This window comes from Melanotaenia boesemani, chromosome 17 (genome assembly GCF_017639745.1).
Source record: "Melanotaenia boesemani isolate fMelBoe1 chromosome 17, fMelBoe1.pri, whole genome shotgun sequence".
NCBI lineage: Eukaryota > Metazoa > Chordata > Actinopteri > Atheriniformes > Melanotaeniidae > Melanotaenia > Melanotaenia boesemani.
The window spans coordinates 34,377,859-34,392,286 of record NC_055698.1 but is presented as its reverse complement, the minus strand read 5'-3'; the positions used below and the strand labels follow the sequence as shown (position 1 = coordinate 34,392,286).

Genomic DNA, 14,428 nt, shown 5'->3' with positions numbered 1-14,428 from the left:
GACGGACGGACGGATGGATTGATCCAAAAGAATGGCAGAGGAGGATTAACACAGTCACCTGTGTTAATCCTCCTGTGTTTTGACCACTCTTCCCATCCTGTACAGATTTTAGTGGATTCTGGAGCTGAGGCTAGTTTTCTAGACAACGGCTATGACTCTAGAATTGCTCTAAGACTTGAACCTCTTTCTCCCCCTGTTCATGCCCAGGCCTTGGATGGCAGTCTACTCTATTCCATCACCCAAAAGTCTATGCTGTCTCCAGCACCCTGAGACTGTACACTAAGCACAAGGAAGGAGACAGAGGACTAGTGAGTGTCAGAACCACTATCCAGGATGAAACATCCAACATCCTTAAATACATCAGGAAGATGGCCTCAACGGACGAAGTCCTCAGTGAATGTCTCAGGCAGTGGAAAACAGATCATGTGGTGATGGAGGAACCATCAAGGGAGGAAAAGCCCCTCCATGGGTTGTACCACCGACAGATAACTGAAGTGGCTGATATGGAGAAATCCTACCAATGGCTAGAAAGGGCTGGACTGAAAGACAGCACAGAGGCACTGATCATTGCTGCACAGGAGCAGGCCTTGAGCACCAGAGCAATAGAGGCCCAGATCTACCATTCAAGACAAGACCCCAGGTGTAGACTGTGTAAAGAGGCCCCTGAGACAATCCAGCACATAACTGCAGGGTGTAAGATGCTGGCAGGGAAAGCTTACAAGGAGCGTCATAACCAAGTGGCTGGTATAGTGTACAGGAACATCTGTGCGGAGTACAGACTGGAAGCCCAGAGGTCAAGGTGGGAAATACCTCAGAAGGTGGTAGAGAATAACTGAGCTAAGATCCTGTGGGACTTCCAGATCCAGACCGACAAAATGGTAATAGCAAAGCCGGACATTGTGGTGATGGACAAACAGCAGAGGAAAGCCATTGTGGTTGACATCGCAATATCAAGCGATTGTAACATCAGGAAAAAGGAACATGAGGAACTGGAGAAATACCAAGGCCTGAAAGAAGAACTTGAGAAGGCCTGGAAAGTGAAGGCAACAGTGGTGCCCGTGGTCATCGGAGCACTCGGGGCAGTAACCCCCAAACTGGAAGAGTGGCTACAGCAGATCCCAGGACAAACCTTAGACATCTCGGTCCAGAAGAGTGCAGTCCTAGGAACAGCCAAGATACTGCAGAACCCTCAAGCTCCCAGGCCTCTGGTAGAGGACCTGAGCTTGGATGGATGAGAGACCGCCCACGGAGGGCGAGGGGACAATTTTTTTAATATAAAATCATGTCATTCTGTATGTTGAGTAGCCTATTGATTTAACATACCTTGTGCATGCAACTGTGGTGTGGGTTGGTGCATGCCCTGGTGTCTGGTTGACGCCCTGGGACCCAGGGTATGGCCCAGGGGCAGGGGGGGTGTAGGGGTTTGAAGGAGGGCTGAGTGGGATTTGGAGGATTATAGGAGGAGGTGCTGGGGTGTGAGACAGGGATGCTTGTACAGGGTGTGCAGAATTATTAGGCAAGTTGTATTTTTGAGGATTAATTTTATTATAGAACAACAACTATATTCGCAATGAACACAAAAGACTCATAAATATCAAAGCTGAATATTTTTGGAAGTTGGAGTGGGGCTTTTTTAGTTTTAGTATCTTAGGAGGATATCTGTGTGTGCAGGTGACTATTACTGTGCATAATTATTAGGCAACTTAACAAAAACCAAATATATACCCATTTCACTTATTTTGCCCTGGGGGGCCTCCTGGGGAGTGGGGGTGCCTAATGCCACTAGAGGCTCATCAGAAGCAAACTTCCCTCTGGACGTACATCCCCGGACCCCTCTTACTTCCCGCTCTCTCTGTCTCACACTCACACACACACACACACGTAGGGAGGGGGGGGGGGGGGGGGGGGTGCTTGGGGCTCGCTGTCCTCTGGTCCGCCTGGGGTGTCCCCCACGGGGCATGGTGGGTGGGTTGTGTGTGGCGCGACTGTGTGGTGGTGAGTGCTTGTGGGTGCGGCGCGGGGAGGGTGTGAGTGTGGGGTTATATGGGGTGCAGATTGGAGTAGGTGGGGAGTGGGGGGAGGGGGCAGATAGCACCCTGGTTCCCGGGGTGTGCGGCTGGGACATCAGGGTGTGTGCTGTCCTACGCTGGGTGGCTGTCTGGGGGGGCCTTTGGGGGGTGGGGCGGCCACCTCTGGGCTCCTAGGGCCCTGGGCCCTTCGCTTGGGCTGCCCTGGGTAGCCGGTCCCTGGTGGGGCCAGCGGCTGCTGATCTTGGCCCACTGGGACCTGTGCCCCAAAACCGTGGGGGGCTCTTGCTGGGGCTCTCCTCTGCCGCCCTTCGGGTGGGGCTGGAGTCGTCTTCGTGGTGGGGTGGCTTGGGTTGGTGCTCCGGGTCTGCTGCTGGGGGCCCGGGCCTCTGGCCCTGGTCTGCCTCTGGCCTCCGTGGAGGTGTGGTCGCATTTGCATGCTCTCACTCACCACTCTTCATCACTGATCACTCCTCTTCCTCATGCTCTGCATGCTGACACAGTCACTGAGTTGTCCAGTGGGTTTTTATACTAAGAGATAATTATTACATTTTTTTTTTTTGTCCTGTGAGTTAGTATCTGGTCGCTGTTATGTCTTTTTGATTTGGTTATTATTTAAAAACTCTTAATGACTAGTTTTTTCTGTGTGTGTGTTTCTGTTTTTGTAAAAGTTGTAGGAAATTTTCTGGTGTGTTCATGTACAGGTGTAACAGTTTGTTGTCTGGTGATGGTGTGGATTGAAGGTTGTTTCCTTCTGTCTGTGATCTTTTTGTCTCCTTTCTTCTTTCCCTTTTGCTCTTTTTTGCTATTTTCCATCTTTCTCTGTCCCCTCCGGTCAGGTCCAGCAAGATTACATAGATTCCGTGATTCAAAGTAAATAAATAAATAAATTAATCAGATTATCAAGAGGAGCCTTACCCATAGGCCTCCCCTTGGCAGAGCAAATTTTTTCAGCACGATACAGAAACCAGATTATCATTTTGCTGCTATGATGCTGGACAGGACAAGTGGAACAAAAAAAAAAAAAAAAAAAAAAACATACCTTGTGCACCTATCAGTTTATTATCATATGAAAGTCCATAGTTAAAGATCTGCTCTAGAATCTTTAGTTAAGTATTCATTGTCATAGCTACATCTCTGGCATCTATAACGAACCAAATCGCTATAAAATTGAAGAAGTTCTGGTTATTTATAAAGTTCATGCAGCAAAAAAAAAATTTTATGAGTGTGCAAGCTCACTGTGGCAAGATGGCTGCCAGCTGTGGCCGTTCTAGCCCATTGGCCAACAGCGGGCAGGAGACATCTAGCCTTTATTATGGTGCTATATGCCTCGCTCTCTCTAGCTCGACCTTAAAGGGGCCACGCCGTTCTTACACACAGCGCTGTAATCAGCACTAGAAAGAACACAAAAAACTTCTAAAAGTGAAGTTTCAGTGTGATTAAAGTCTGTGAAACCAAACCGGAACATGAATTCGATCTAATGATTGACACCAGATAAAATTAGTCTTCTCTGGTCCTTCTGCTCAGACAGGACTAAAACATCAGGGGGTTAAAGGTCCAGTTCAGGTTTAAGGTGAGAAGGTGATGTTACCATTACTACACGAGTCCCAGCCATCTCTGCATCTTCATCTTGGAAAGAAAAGACGTAAGGATGTTCAGCCAGGAATGATTCATGAATTGTAGAGCTGATTACGTCATGAAATTATCCTCGAACTTTCACTTCTTTCACTGTTATCTTTATTGTTATTCATTTTAAACCCTTCCCTCTCATACAAACAGAACATTTAACATCCAACTGGCCCAGATTTCCATAAAAATATGTCAACAAGGAGGAAATTGGCCAGCGTGCACCATGACAGTGGCGTTCCCACGACACAGACAGTGATGCACACATGGAAATATGAAAAGCATAACAGGTACTCATCACCATATTCCTTTGGCTTTATTAACCCACAGTTAGAGCCAGAAATCCCACAGAGCTGCTGTTTGCTGCAGAAGCTAAAAATGATGAAAGCTGGTGTATTTTATTAAAACAGCTGGAGAAGAAAGTTAGCTTTAGCTCAGAAAGACAGACGGCTGCTCCGTGAAGCAGGTTCAGCTCTGAGCACTGTGTTTCGATTGCTGATCTTCCTGCAGTGCAGAGCATGCTCAGTTCCACCTACAGCAGCTCCATCTGCCACTGCTGGCTCGGCCTCTCGTCGTTCTCTGGCATCACCACCACGTGGTCCTTGTCATAAGTCTTCCCACCTGAAAAGGTGTAACAGGGTTACTATGGTGATGATGTAAGGCAAGGCAAGGCAAGGCAGTTTATTAGTACAGCACATTTCATGTACAGGACAATTCAAAGTGCTTTACACAAAACAAAGACATTACAGATATTTAGAAATAGTAAAATAGTAAAACACATCATCACAATAAAATAATAAATTACATTTAAATGATTAAAAGTAAGATAAGTTAAAAGTTAACATGCAGATTTCATGCATAGGTGCATGAGAAAAGAAATGTTTTTAACCTGGATTTAAAAATGTCTACATTTGGTGAAAGTTTAATCTCCACTGGCAGTTTGTTCCACTTGTTTGCAGCATAACAGCTAAATGCTGCTTCTCCATGTTTAGTCTGGACTCTGGTCTGGACTAGTTGACCAGAGTCTTTGGATCTAAGAGCTCTGCTAGGTTTATATACTCTGAACATATCACAGATGTATTCTGGGCCTAAACCATTCTGGGATGTAAACAATCAGAAGGGTTTTAAAATCTATTCTGTGACTGACTGGAAACCAGTATAAACTGGAAGCCAGTGTAAAGATTTCAAAACTGGTGTGATGTGTTCAGATCTCTTAGTCCTGGTTAAAACTCCAGCAGCAGCGTTTTGGATGAGCTGCAGATGTTTAATGCTCTTTATAGGAAGTCCTGTTAAAGACCATTACAGTAATCCAGCCTACTGGAGATGAATGCATGGATGAGTTTCTCTTGGCTCCTGAAAGTCCAACCCAGTTTTCCAGCCTGAAAATAGGATTCTGTGATCTACAGTATCAAACGCAGCACTGAGATCCAGCAGAACCAGGACTGATACTAGACCAGAACCAGGACTGATACTAGACCAGAACCAGTATTCAACCTAATGTCATTTAACACTGTGACCAGAGCTGTTTCAGGGCTGTGATGAGGTCGGAAGCCGGACTGAAATTTATCAAGTTTCCACTTTCATTTAAAAAGTCATGAAGCTGGTGAAATACAACTTTCATAATAATCTTGGAAATAAAAGAGGTTAGAGACGGTCTATAGTTGTTCATTATAGAGGCTTCTAGAGTCCTTTTCTTTAGGAGGCTTAATAGCAGCGATCTTTAGTGACTTGGGAAAAATGCCTGATGCCAGTGAGCTGTTAACTATCAGTAGGAGACCACTTTCTACTGAGGTAAAAACTGGTTTTAAAAAGTCGGATGGGATCATGTCCAGAGTGCATGTTGTTGATTTCTAATGTCAAACTGTTTCTTGTAGGATTTTTAAATCGAACATTTTAAATTGCGACATAACATCAGAATTATTTCCGGGTTTTAGACACAGACTAGTTTTCTTGTTTGACTGTGTGGAATTAATATTTTGTCTGATTGTTTTAATTTTTTGGCTAAAAAAGTTGGTAAATTGGTTTTATTTCTCAGTGGAAAGGAGTTCAGGGCTTATCTGTTTAGGAGGATTAGCAAGTTTTTCAATCATAGCAAACAGAGAGAATTGTTGACGTTCCTGTTAATCATTCCAGATAAATGCAGCTCTCTGGCCTTCACAGCTCATTGTTATAGTTACGCAGACTTTGTTTCTACAGCTCATAGTAAATTTGAAGTTTATTTTTCCGCCATTTCCGCTCAGTTTTTCTGCTTTCTCTTTTTAGGCTGGTAACCACAGTGGTGTTTCTCCATGGTCTTTTCTGTTTGAGCAAAGTGCTCTTGATTCTTATCGGTGTAACAGCATCCATAACATTCAAGATTTTCAGACTGAAATGATCCAGGAGTCCATCAGCTGACTCTGCTCTGGTTGTTGGTAACATAGCTATGGCCTCCACAAACTTAGCACTTGTTCTTTCATTAATGTACCTCTTCCTAACCGAGGAGCAGGTTGGATGGACATTCTGAGTGATCAGTAAATCAAACAAAATACAAAAATGGTCAGACAAGGCCGAGTCGGTGACCACAACAGAAGAAATATCAACACCCTGAAATAACCAGGTCCAGAATGTGACCTCGAATGTGGGTCGGTTCTTTTACATGTTGCCACAAACCAAACATGTCCAATATGGAAGAAAATTCCATGACATTACCATCCGTCATGTTATCTATGTGATATTAAAATCCCCAGTTAAGATGAAATGGTTAAAATCAGTAGAGACAACCGACAATAATTCAGAAAATTCATCAATAAAATTTACACAGTGTCCTGGACGTCTGTAGATGATTAGAAATAGGATTTTAGGAATGCCCCTTAAAATAAAACTAAGATATTCAAAAGAAGTAAAAACACCAAATGAAATTTCTTTAACTGGAATGAATCTTTAAATAAGGCAGCTTCTCCTCCCCCTTTCCTCCAGTTTCCACATTTATTCATAAAACTAAAATGAGGGGGTGCTGTTTCATTAAGAACTGTAGCACTTGTGTCTTCTGTTAACCATGTTTCTGTCAGAAAAAGAAAATCTAAACTGTGAGAAATGATGAAGTCATTAACTAACAGTGACTTGTTGGACAGAGATCTAACATTAAGTACAGCAGCTTTATGAAGTTTACTCTGGTCTCTGTTGTATTCTGAGTTATCCAAGGTACAGTTAACAGATTAGATCGATTCACCCCACAAACTGACCGTGTTCGATTCCTTATTTTACTAACACAGGAATCCTACTGGGTCCAGGCTTGATCTCAGAACAGCTGTCAGTAGTAGCAAAACTACAGCAAGGACCCTGAACGCATCATGGCATGTTAAAGATCACCTGACTTCACGACTAAATGCTGCCGACATGTTTAGACATGAGAGCAGTCGCCACTGTCGCCTCATTCACCTCAGGATGGAGGACTGAAACAAAGAGGGGATTTACGACTGGACTGAACGGGATTACACCTGGATTAGGTTCAAGGCTGGTTTTTCCCCCAGTGGGGCAGTTGGTTCTGCAGCCAGCAGCAAGTGACTGATAACACAACAATAAACAGTCTAAACTAACAAAATAAAAGAAAAAAAGTCACCAACCTTCTTTAAAAGCTCAACAGCCACACACACAAAAGAGTTTTTAAATCTGTCCTTGTCATGGCATCACACCTGCAGCCTGAGGGAAGCAACATAAAGCAGCCATGTTGCTCCGGTCTACCACGACACAGCCAGCCTTCTCAAGTGTCCTGGTCTTCTCCAAGACCTCCAGATATTTGATTTTTTGGCTCGGAAGCCCATTCCAGCTCACAAAGGAAAAGGTAAGCATTGATTCAATAAAACACAAGTAAAAACGTAGCATCAACATCAAAGTTTGTGTTTGTGTCAGATGTGCTTTCTTGCAAACAGCATCCACTTCATCAATCAGGGTGTCTGAGTACTTCATTGATGAACCACCTCGACTGGCTGCTTTTTGATGCTTAAGGGAGAGATGACAGCAGGATTTTTCCCAAAATCTATAATCATCTCTTGTTTTGGAAACATTAAGAAAAGAAGACTCAGACCACTGAATGAAGTCCTGAACCACATGGTCCGAGTTTCCCTGATCAACTAATGAAATGATCAGAGTGATCAGCAGATTTCCCAATGAGATGCTCTTCGTACGGACTACAACGAAACTCTGTCAGAGAATCCTCCATTAACTTTCACACCTTGTGATCTTTCTTTTAAGAAGTCCAGGAGCCAACAAATGAGCCCTGGATCTACATTGTGGGTCTTCGATCTTTGTACAAGAACATGAGGCTGGATACGCTTAAAAGCCGAAGTCCATGACAAGTAGTCGCACCAATGTCTTTACACCCTCCAAACGCGACAGGGTCATGTTCAGCAAGGTGCCGATGGCATCGTCCGCCCCATACCGGACCTGTAAGCAAACTGGAAAGGGTCCAGACCACATAATAGAGCCTCTTTTACTATTTTTTCAAATGTTTTCATAGTAAGGGCTGAGGGCCTGTAGTCATTAAGACATATAGGCGTGTTAATGTTGGGTACTGGAACAATAATACCAGAGTTCTTCGAGGGATCCCGTTTAGCTAAAGGAAGACTAAAAAGATAAAACAGAAGATGTCTGCCAACTGCTCAAAAGAGTTCTAAGAATCCAGCTTCCAATCCCATCAGGCCCAGGACTTTCCTTCCTTTTGTACTGTGGAAGAGTTTCTCAACCTCGTCCCTGTTCACCCTCGTGTGAAGTGACTAAAATCAAAGTGCTTATAAACTGCCTGCTCATTCTAAACTCATGGACATTAAAACTGTTGGAAAAGTCATTTCATTCATTTGCCAACTCAGTATCAGTTCTGCCACAAAGGGAAACTGGGCACTTTGTGGATTTCATCCCCATATTGGACTTTATTCCACACAGAAGGAGATTTCATGCCCTCTAATGCCTTCTAATTACATTTGGCTATCCTAATTTTCTTTTTCACATCTTAATGAGATTCCCTGAATTGGATTAAATCACCTCAATTAAAAAATATATTTCTTTGATTCATGGCTCTCTAGAGTTGTGGAAACCCATTGTTTGTTATTTGGAAAACCAACAATCATAATGGGGGGAATAATCATGTCCTGACAGAGAAAGTAATATATGAGGGTACTGTCTCTATGAGCTCAACCAAATCCTCATATGAGCTTGAATTATACCTGGACTATTACTACATAATAACAGTATTATACCTGGAAATCTGCATAGCAGTGGTAGGGGAAGCCATGTGAGCTAATGAGGACAGATCCTGAGATGCCAAGCTCCGAGGGTGTGGAGAACAGTATATGATGGTTGACCGTGTCAAAGGCAGCAGACAGGTCCAGCAGTATAAGAACTGAGGATTGACCGGTGGATCTGGCAACCCGTAGGGAATCAGTAACTGACAGGAGAGCAGGTTCAGTAGAGCGACCTTGCCTATAGCCAGATTGATATGGATCTAACAGGTTGTTGTCTTGGAGGAACTGTGAGACCTGACTGAAGACGGCACGCTCTAGTAGTTTAGACATGAATGTAAGCAGTGAGACTGGCCGGTAGTTTCCAACCTGGGCTGGGTTGAGTGTGGGTTTCTTCAGCAGCAGGGAACCCGAGCTTGCTTGAAGGCAGAAGGAAAGACACCGGATTTAAGAGAGGAGGTGATAATATGGGTTACTGCAGGTTTGATTGTAGGTAAAATGCTCTGCAGGATGTCAGAGGGAACAGGATCAAGAGGACAGGTCGTGGGTTTTGAGTTGACTAGAGGTTTAGAGACTTCGTCCTCATTTAGAGAGCAGAAGGAGCAGAGTGAGGCACCAGTAGCTGGTTTGGTAAGGCTGAGTTGGTCAGGCTCAGTGAATTGGTTACTGATGGTAGCAACCTTTTCAGTGAAGTAGGAAGCAAACATTTGTGCAGTCAGCACAGTGGGAGGCTGAGCAGGTGGTGGAGACAGAAGAGAGTTAAACATCATGAACATGTCGTGTGTTGGGAGCATTGCGGATCTTGTTCTGATAAAAGGTTTTCTTGGCTGCCTTTAGGCTGGATGTGAAAGTTTCAGGTTTTTGCTGGTACTCAGACAAGTCAGTGTGCTCTTTTGATTTGCGCCACTTTCTTTCTGCAGCCCTGAGTCCGGCTCTGTGCTCCCTTAGAACCTCTGTGAGCCATGGACTGGGAGGGTTTTGTCTGGTTGGTTTTGACACCAGAGGACAGAGTTTGTCCAGAGAGGAGGCGAGAGAGGAGCAGAGTGTTTCTGTAGCCTCATTAACAGACAGTAAGGAGAAGTCTGAGTGGGAAGGGAGGGTGGAGTAAACCTCATCAGACAGCTGTGTAGGTCTGAGGGATCTCAAGTTTCTGTGGTAGGATGCCATTTTTGGAGCCGCTTGAGTGACATGAGGAAGGAAGACAGAGAATTTAACCAGGAAGTGGTCTGAGAGGTGCAGCGGGGTGACAGACAGGTCGGCTGTGGAGCAGTTTCTGGTCAGCACCAAGTCAAGAGTATTACCAGCTTTGTGTGTTGGAGGAGTCTGAACCAGTTTGAGATTGAAAGAGTAGATGAGAGCCAGAAAGTCAGTCGCTGTGGTTTGTCAATGTGAATGTTCATGTCTCCCATGACAGTTAGTGGTGTGCCATCATCAGGAATGTCAGAGAGAATCATGTTCATTTCAGAGACAAACTCATCTATGCTGCCACCAGGAGGAGGTAAATGACCAAAATGTATGCAGTGATGGTGTAGAGACCTTTACTGGTGATACTCAGGTGATGAGCAGGTAGCCATAGGACAGAGAGGTAAAGTTCCACTTTGGACTATAACTGGATTATAAATACAGGGCTTAAAGTAAAAAAATAAATCCTGAGCCTGAACTTTTTTCTGGAGAGCGGAGCTGCAGTGGATCTGATGCATACACACTGCAGGCAAACACCTTTTCCAGTGAGCTTGGCAGAGCTTAAGATGACCTACAGTTTAAATGGGAATTTTAGAAAGTAAAGGTAATAATAATATAAGTACATGTGAAACTCAGTGAGGCTAATTAATTTAAATTATTCATTTAGCAATAATTTAATTTAGTAAAGGGCCATTTATACAAAAAAAAAAAAAAAAAACAGTTACAGAGCAACGATGAACTTTAACATTTTAATTTTAAATTTCCATTGTTTTTGTTCAAAACAATATCAAATTAGGTTATAAAAAATACAAAATAAATGCAATTTATCACACTAAACTACAAGTCAGGTGACAATATGTCTAAATTAAAAGAGAAAGTGTTTTAACCCTGCAGATGAAGACGTGCTGTAACCAGAAACGACGTCCAGGCTTGTTGCTGCTTCACTGTTCAGGTTTCATGTTTGTCTCATGCTTGTTTATTGAAAGTGTGTAAAGTCCAGTAAGGACATGATTTGTGTTTAATTTCCACTGATGTTCATGACTTCTTTATTTATTAGAGTACATTTCTTGTTAATAAAATGCAGAATCTACATTAAAGTGATCTGATATCAATGACAGTTATACTGTGCACATTACTGGCTGAGTAGCACCTTACACACACACACACCTCTTATTCTTTTAAGGTGGAATTTGGTCTCAGAATAATCGTTTCATTAGCTGATCATGGGCCTGTAATTGTCAATAAAACAACAAATGTTGTTTGAAATGGCTCCAGTTTGTTCAGGTGAGACATATTTTACAGATGAATGGCATCTACTTCCCTGCATCCACCCCACAACCCTTTAAGGTGGAATTAGGCTTCAGAATGGTGTTTTTTTCCAACTTAAACCTTTCTTTATAATTACTGTCATATTCCCTCATTGTGCTTTCCTTTAACTTCAGATATTTGCATGTTGAATATGTTTATGTGTTATTCTTGTGGTGTTTGTTGTTTAGTGCATAACAAACTCCTGAAATATTTATAGAAGATTTATTGTTGTACTAAATCTCATTTTCAGAAACCACACACACACTTACCAACACTGTTTAATGTAAAAGATAAATAAATAAAACAAAATTATAATGAAAAACCAACCCAGTATAGTACACAAAAGCTTATAAATTTAGTGTTAGAACAAAATGTATTACAATATTGGTTATTGTTGGGTGTCCTCTAAACTTGATTGTATTTTACTTTGAAAAGCCATGTAATGTGATGCAGTTAAAAGGAAGAAACAGGCTGGTAAAAACAAAACACACCGAAAGAAAAATTATATTTTAGGAAGGAAAAACCACTTCAATGCCAAATATAACATTTTATTGAAAAAGATACTTTTTTGTTTTATTGACAAAAAAACACTATTCTGAGACCTAATTCCACCTTAAAGCAGAGTTTTCTAACCCAGGTCCTCGGCCCCCTGCCCTGCATGTCAAAGACGTGTTCCTACTCCACCACACCTGATTCAAATTAAAGAACTACCTGGCTCTTAGTTTCTGGCACCAGCTCCCAAAAAGCTTGTCGTCTCCACCCCTTCTTCTATCCGTCTCCACCCCTTCTATCCGTCTCCTCCCCTTCTTCTATCTGTCTCTGCCCCTTCTTCTATCCGTCTCCGCCCCTTCTTCTATCCATCTCCACCCCTTCTATCCGTCTCCTCCCCTTCTTCTATCCATCTCCACCCCTTCTATCCGTCTCCTCCCCTTCTTCTATCTGTCTCTGCCCCTTCTTCTATCATCTCCACCCCTTCTATCCGTCTCCTCCCCTTCTTCTATCCATCTCCACCCCTTCTATCCGTCTCCTCCCCTTCTTCTATCCGTCTCCGCCCCTTCTTCTATCCGTCTCCTCCCCTTCTTCTATCCGTCTCCGCCCCTTCTTCTATCCGTCTCCACCCCTTCTATCCGTCTCCTCCCCTTCTTCTATCTGTCTCTGCCCCTTCTTCTATCCGTCTCCGCCCCTTCTTCTATCCATCTCCACCCCTTCTATCCGTCTCCTCCCCTTCTTCTATCCATCTCCACCCCTTCTATCCGTCTCCTCCCCTTCTTCTATCTGTCTCTGCCCCTTCTTCTATCCATCTCCACCCCTTCTATCCGTCTCCTCCCCTTCTTCTATCCATCTCCACCCCTTCTATCCGTCTCCTTCCCTTCTTCTATCTGTCTCCTCCCTTTCTTCTATCCGTCTCCGCCCCTTCTTCTATCCGTCTCCTCCCCTTCTTCTATCCATCTCCGCCCCTTCTTCTATCCGTCTCCGCCCCTTCTTCTATCCGTCTCCGCCCCTTCTTATATCCGTCTCCTCCCCTTCTTCTATCCGTCTCCGCCCCTTCTTCTATCCGTCTCCACCCCTTCTATCCGTCTCCTCCCCTTCTTCTATCTGTCTCTGCCCCTTCTTCTATCCGTCTCCGCCCCTTCTTCTATCCATCTCCACCCCTTCTATCCGTCTCCTCCCCTTCTTCTATCCATCTCCACCCCTTCTATCCGTCTCCTCCCCTTCTTCTATCTGTCTCTGCCCCTTCTTCTATCTGTCTCCACCCCTTCTATCCATGCCCATAGCTGTTAGGTTCTAAGGCCGTTGTCAAGTAGGACGTCTTTCCCTGGCTTCATGGATTTACTCTCCATTTTTTAAAAATCTGATTTCGGTGAAACAACCATCGGCTTGGATGCTGCGTTCAAGACCACTCGGAGATAACGTTCAGGCTACAGGTGAACTCGACGGAGAAAATGAAGTGTGGTATATTGTCACTGTTTGCTGAACCCTGAATACATGCAGCAGCAAGTTCTGCTTATTTTCCAAAATGAATACGTGTAATTTCCGACTTTAACGTTGTTCATTGTTCAATTCATTTTCTACAATTCAGAGTCTCAACCACTATACCCATAGTTTTTTTTTCCCCTGAATTATATTGAAAAGCCGGAGATCTGGCATGGTGCCGGAATACTTTAAGCCCTGTAAACAGACTATAACTGGACTATAAATTAACTATAACTGGACTATCATTGAATATAACTGGACTATAACTGGACCATAAATAGACTATAATTGGACTATCACTGGATAATAACTATTATTTATATTTATTTGTGTTTCATGTATTTATTGACTACAGTTGGTATTGTGAAGCACGTTGGTCAACTGAAGTTGTGCTATGAAGTTGAACTGAAAATCTGAATCAAACCTGGACTATTACTGGATTATAAATGATTGTAAGTGAATTTAAATGAATGTAATAAAAAACTGACATTGACCTGAAGATTAACCTGACGCTCTGATGGGCCGAGGTTAGTGAATATGGATGACATTGCTTTCCAGTCATACCTTTAACATCCAGCACCATTCCAGGGAACGTCTGGCTGCTGATTAGACCTTTCATCTGGGCAGTCCACGTTTGGATCGGCTGCCGGGTCTCAGTCCACAACACCACCTTCGCTCCTGGCTCCACGTCACCCATCACCTGAAGACTCATGGTGGGAGAAATCTACAACCACAAAGTCCGTCTATTAGTTTCCCTTTAAGTGACAGGAAATAGTTTTTAGTCTCTGACAGGCTCCTGTGGTGCCTCGTGTGTGTGTGTGTGTGTGTGTATGCGTGGGGGGGGGGTCACCATCAGTCACCACAGATAGTACATGGACACGATACAAGATAGTCTGCAAACAGGATGGCATGAAACATGCCACTTATTATCATTATGGTGGCATATACGTAGATACTTATTATTTAAATAATAAATAAAAATCCATCCATTCATCCATCCATCCATCCATCCATCCATCATCCATCCATCCATCCATCCATCCATCCATCCATCCATCCATCCACCCATCATCCATCCATCCATCCATCATCCATCCA

At 43.5% G+C, this 14,428-nt stretch overlaps 1 protein-coding gene across 1 annotated transcript in view; it reads right to left on the bottom strand.

Moving 5' to 3' along the window:
- Positions 1-3,754: 3,754 nt before the first annotated feature.
- The window catches only part of crybg2 (crystallin beta-gamma domain containing 2), a 102,247-nt gene continuing 91,573 nt past the window's right edge, over positions 3,755-14,428 (bottom strand). The window contains exons 24-25 of the mRNA XM_042011453.1: positions 13,895-14,054; positions 3,755-4,274 (exon numbers count right to left, since the gene is read on the bottom strand). Of these exons, the coding sequence (XP_041867387.1) occupies positions 4,186-4,274; positions 13,895-14,054 (249 nt within the window). The 3' untranslated portion in view covers positions 3,755-4,185. The remainder of the gene's footprint in view (positions 4,275-13,894; positions 14,055-14,428) is intronic.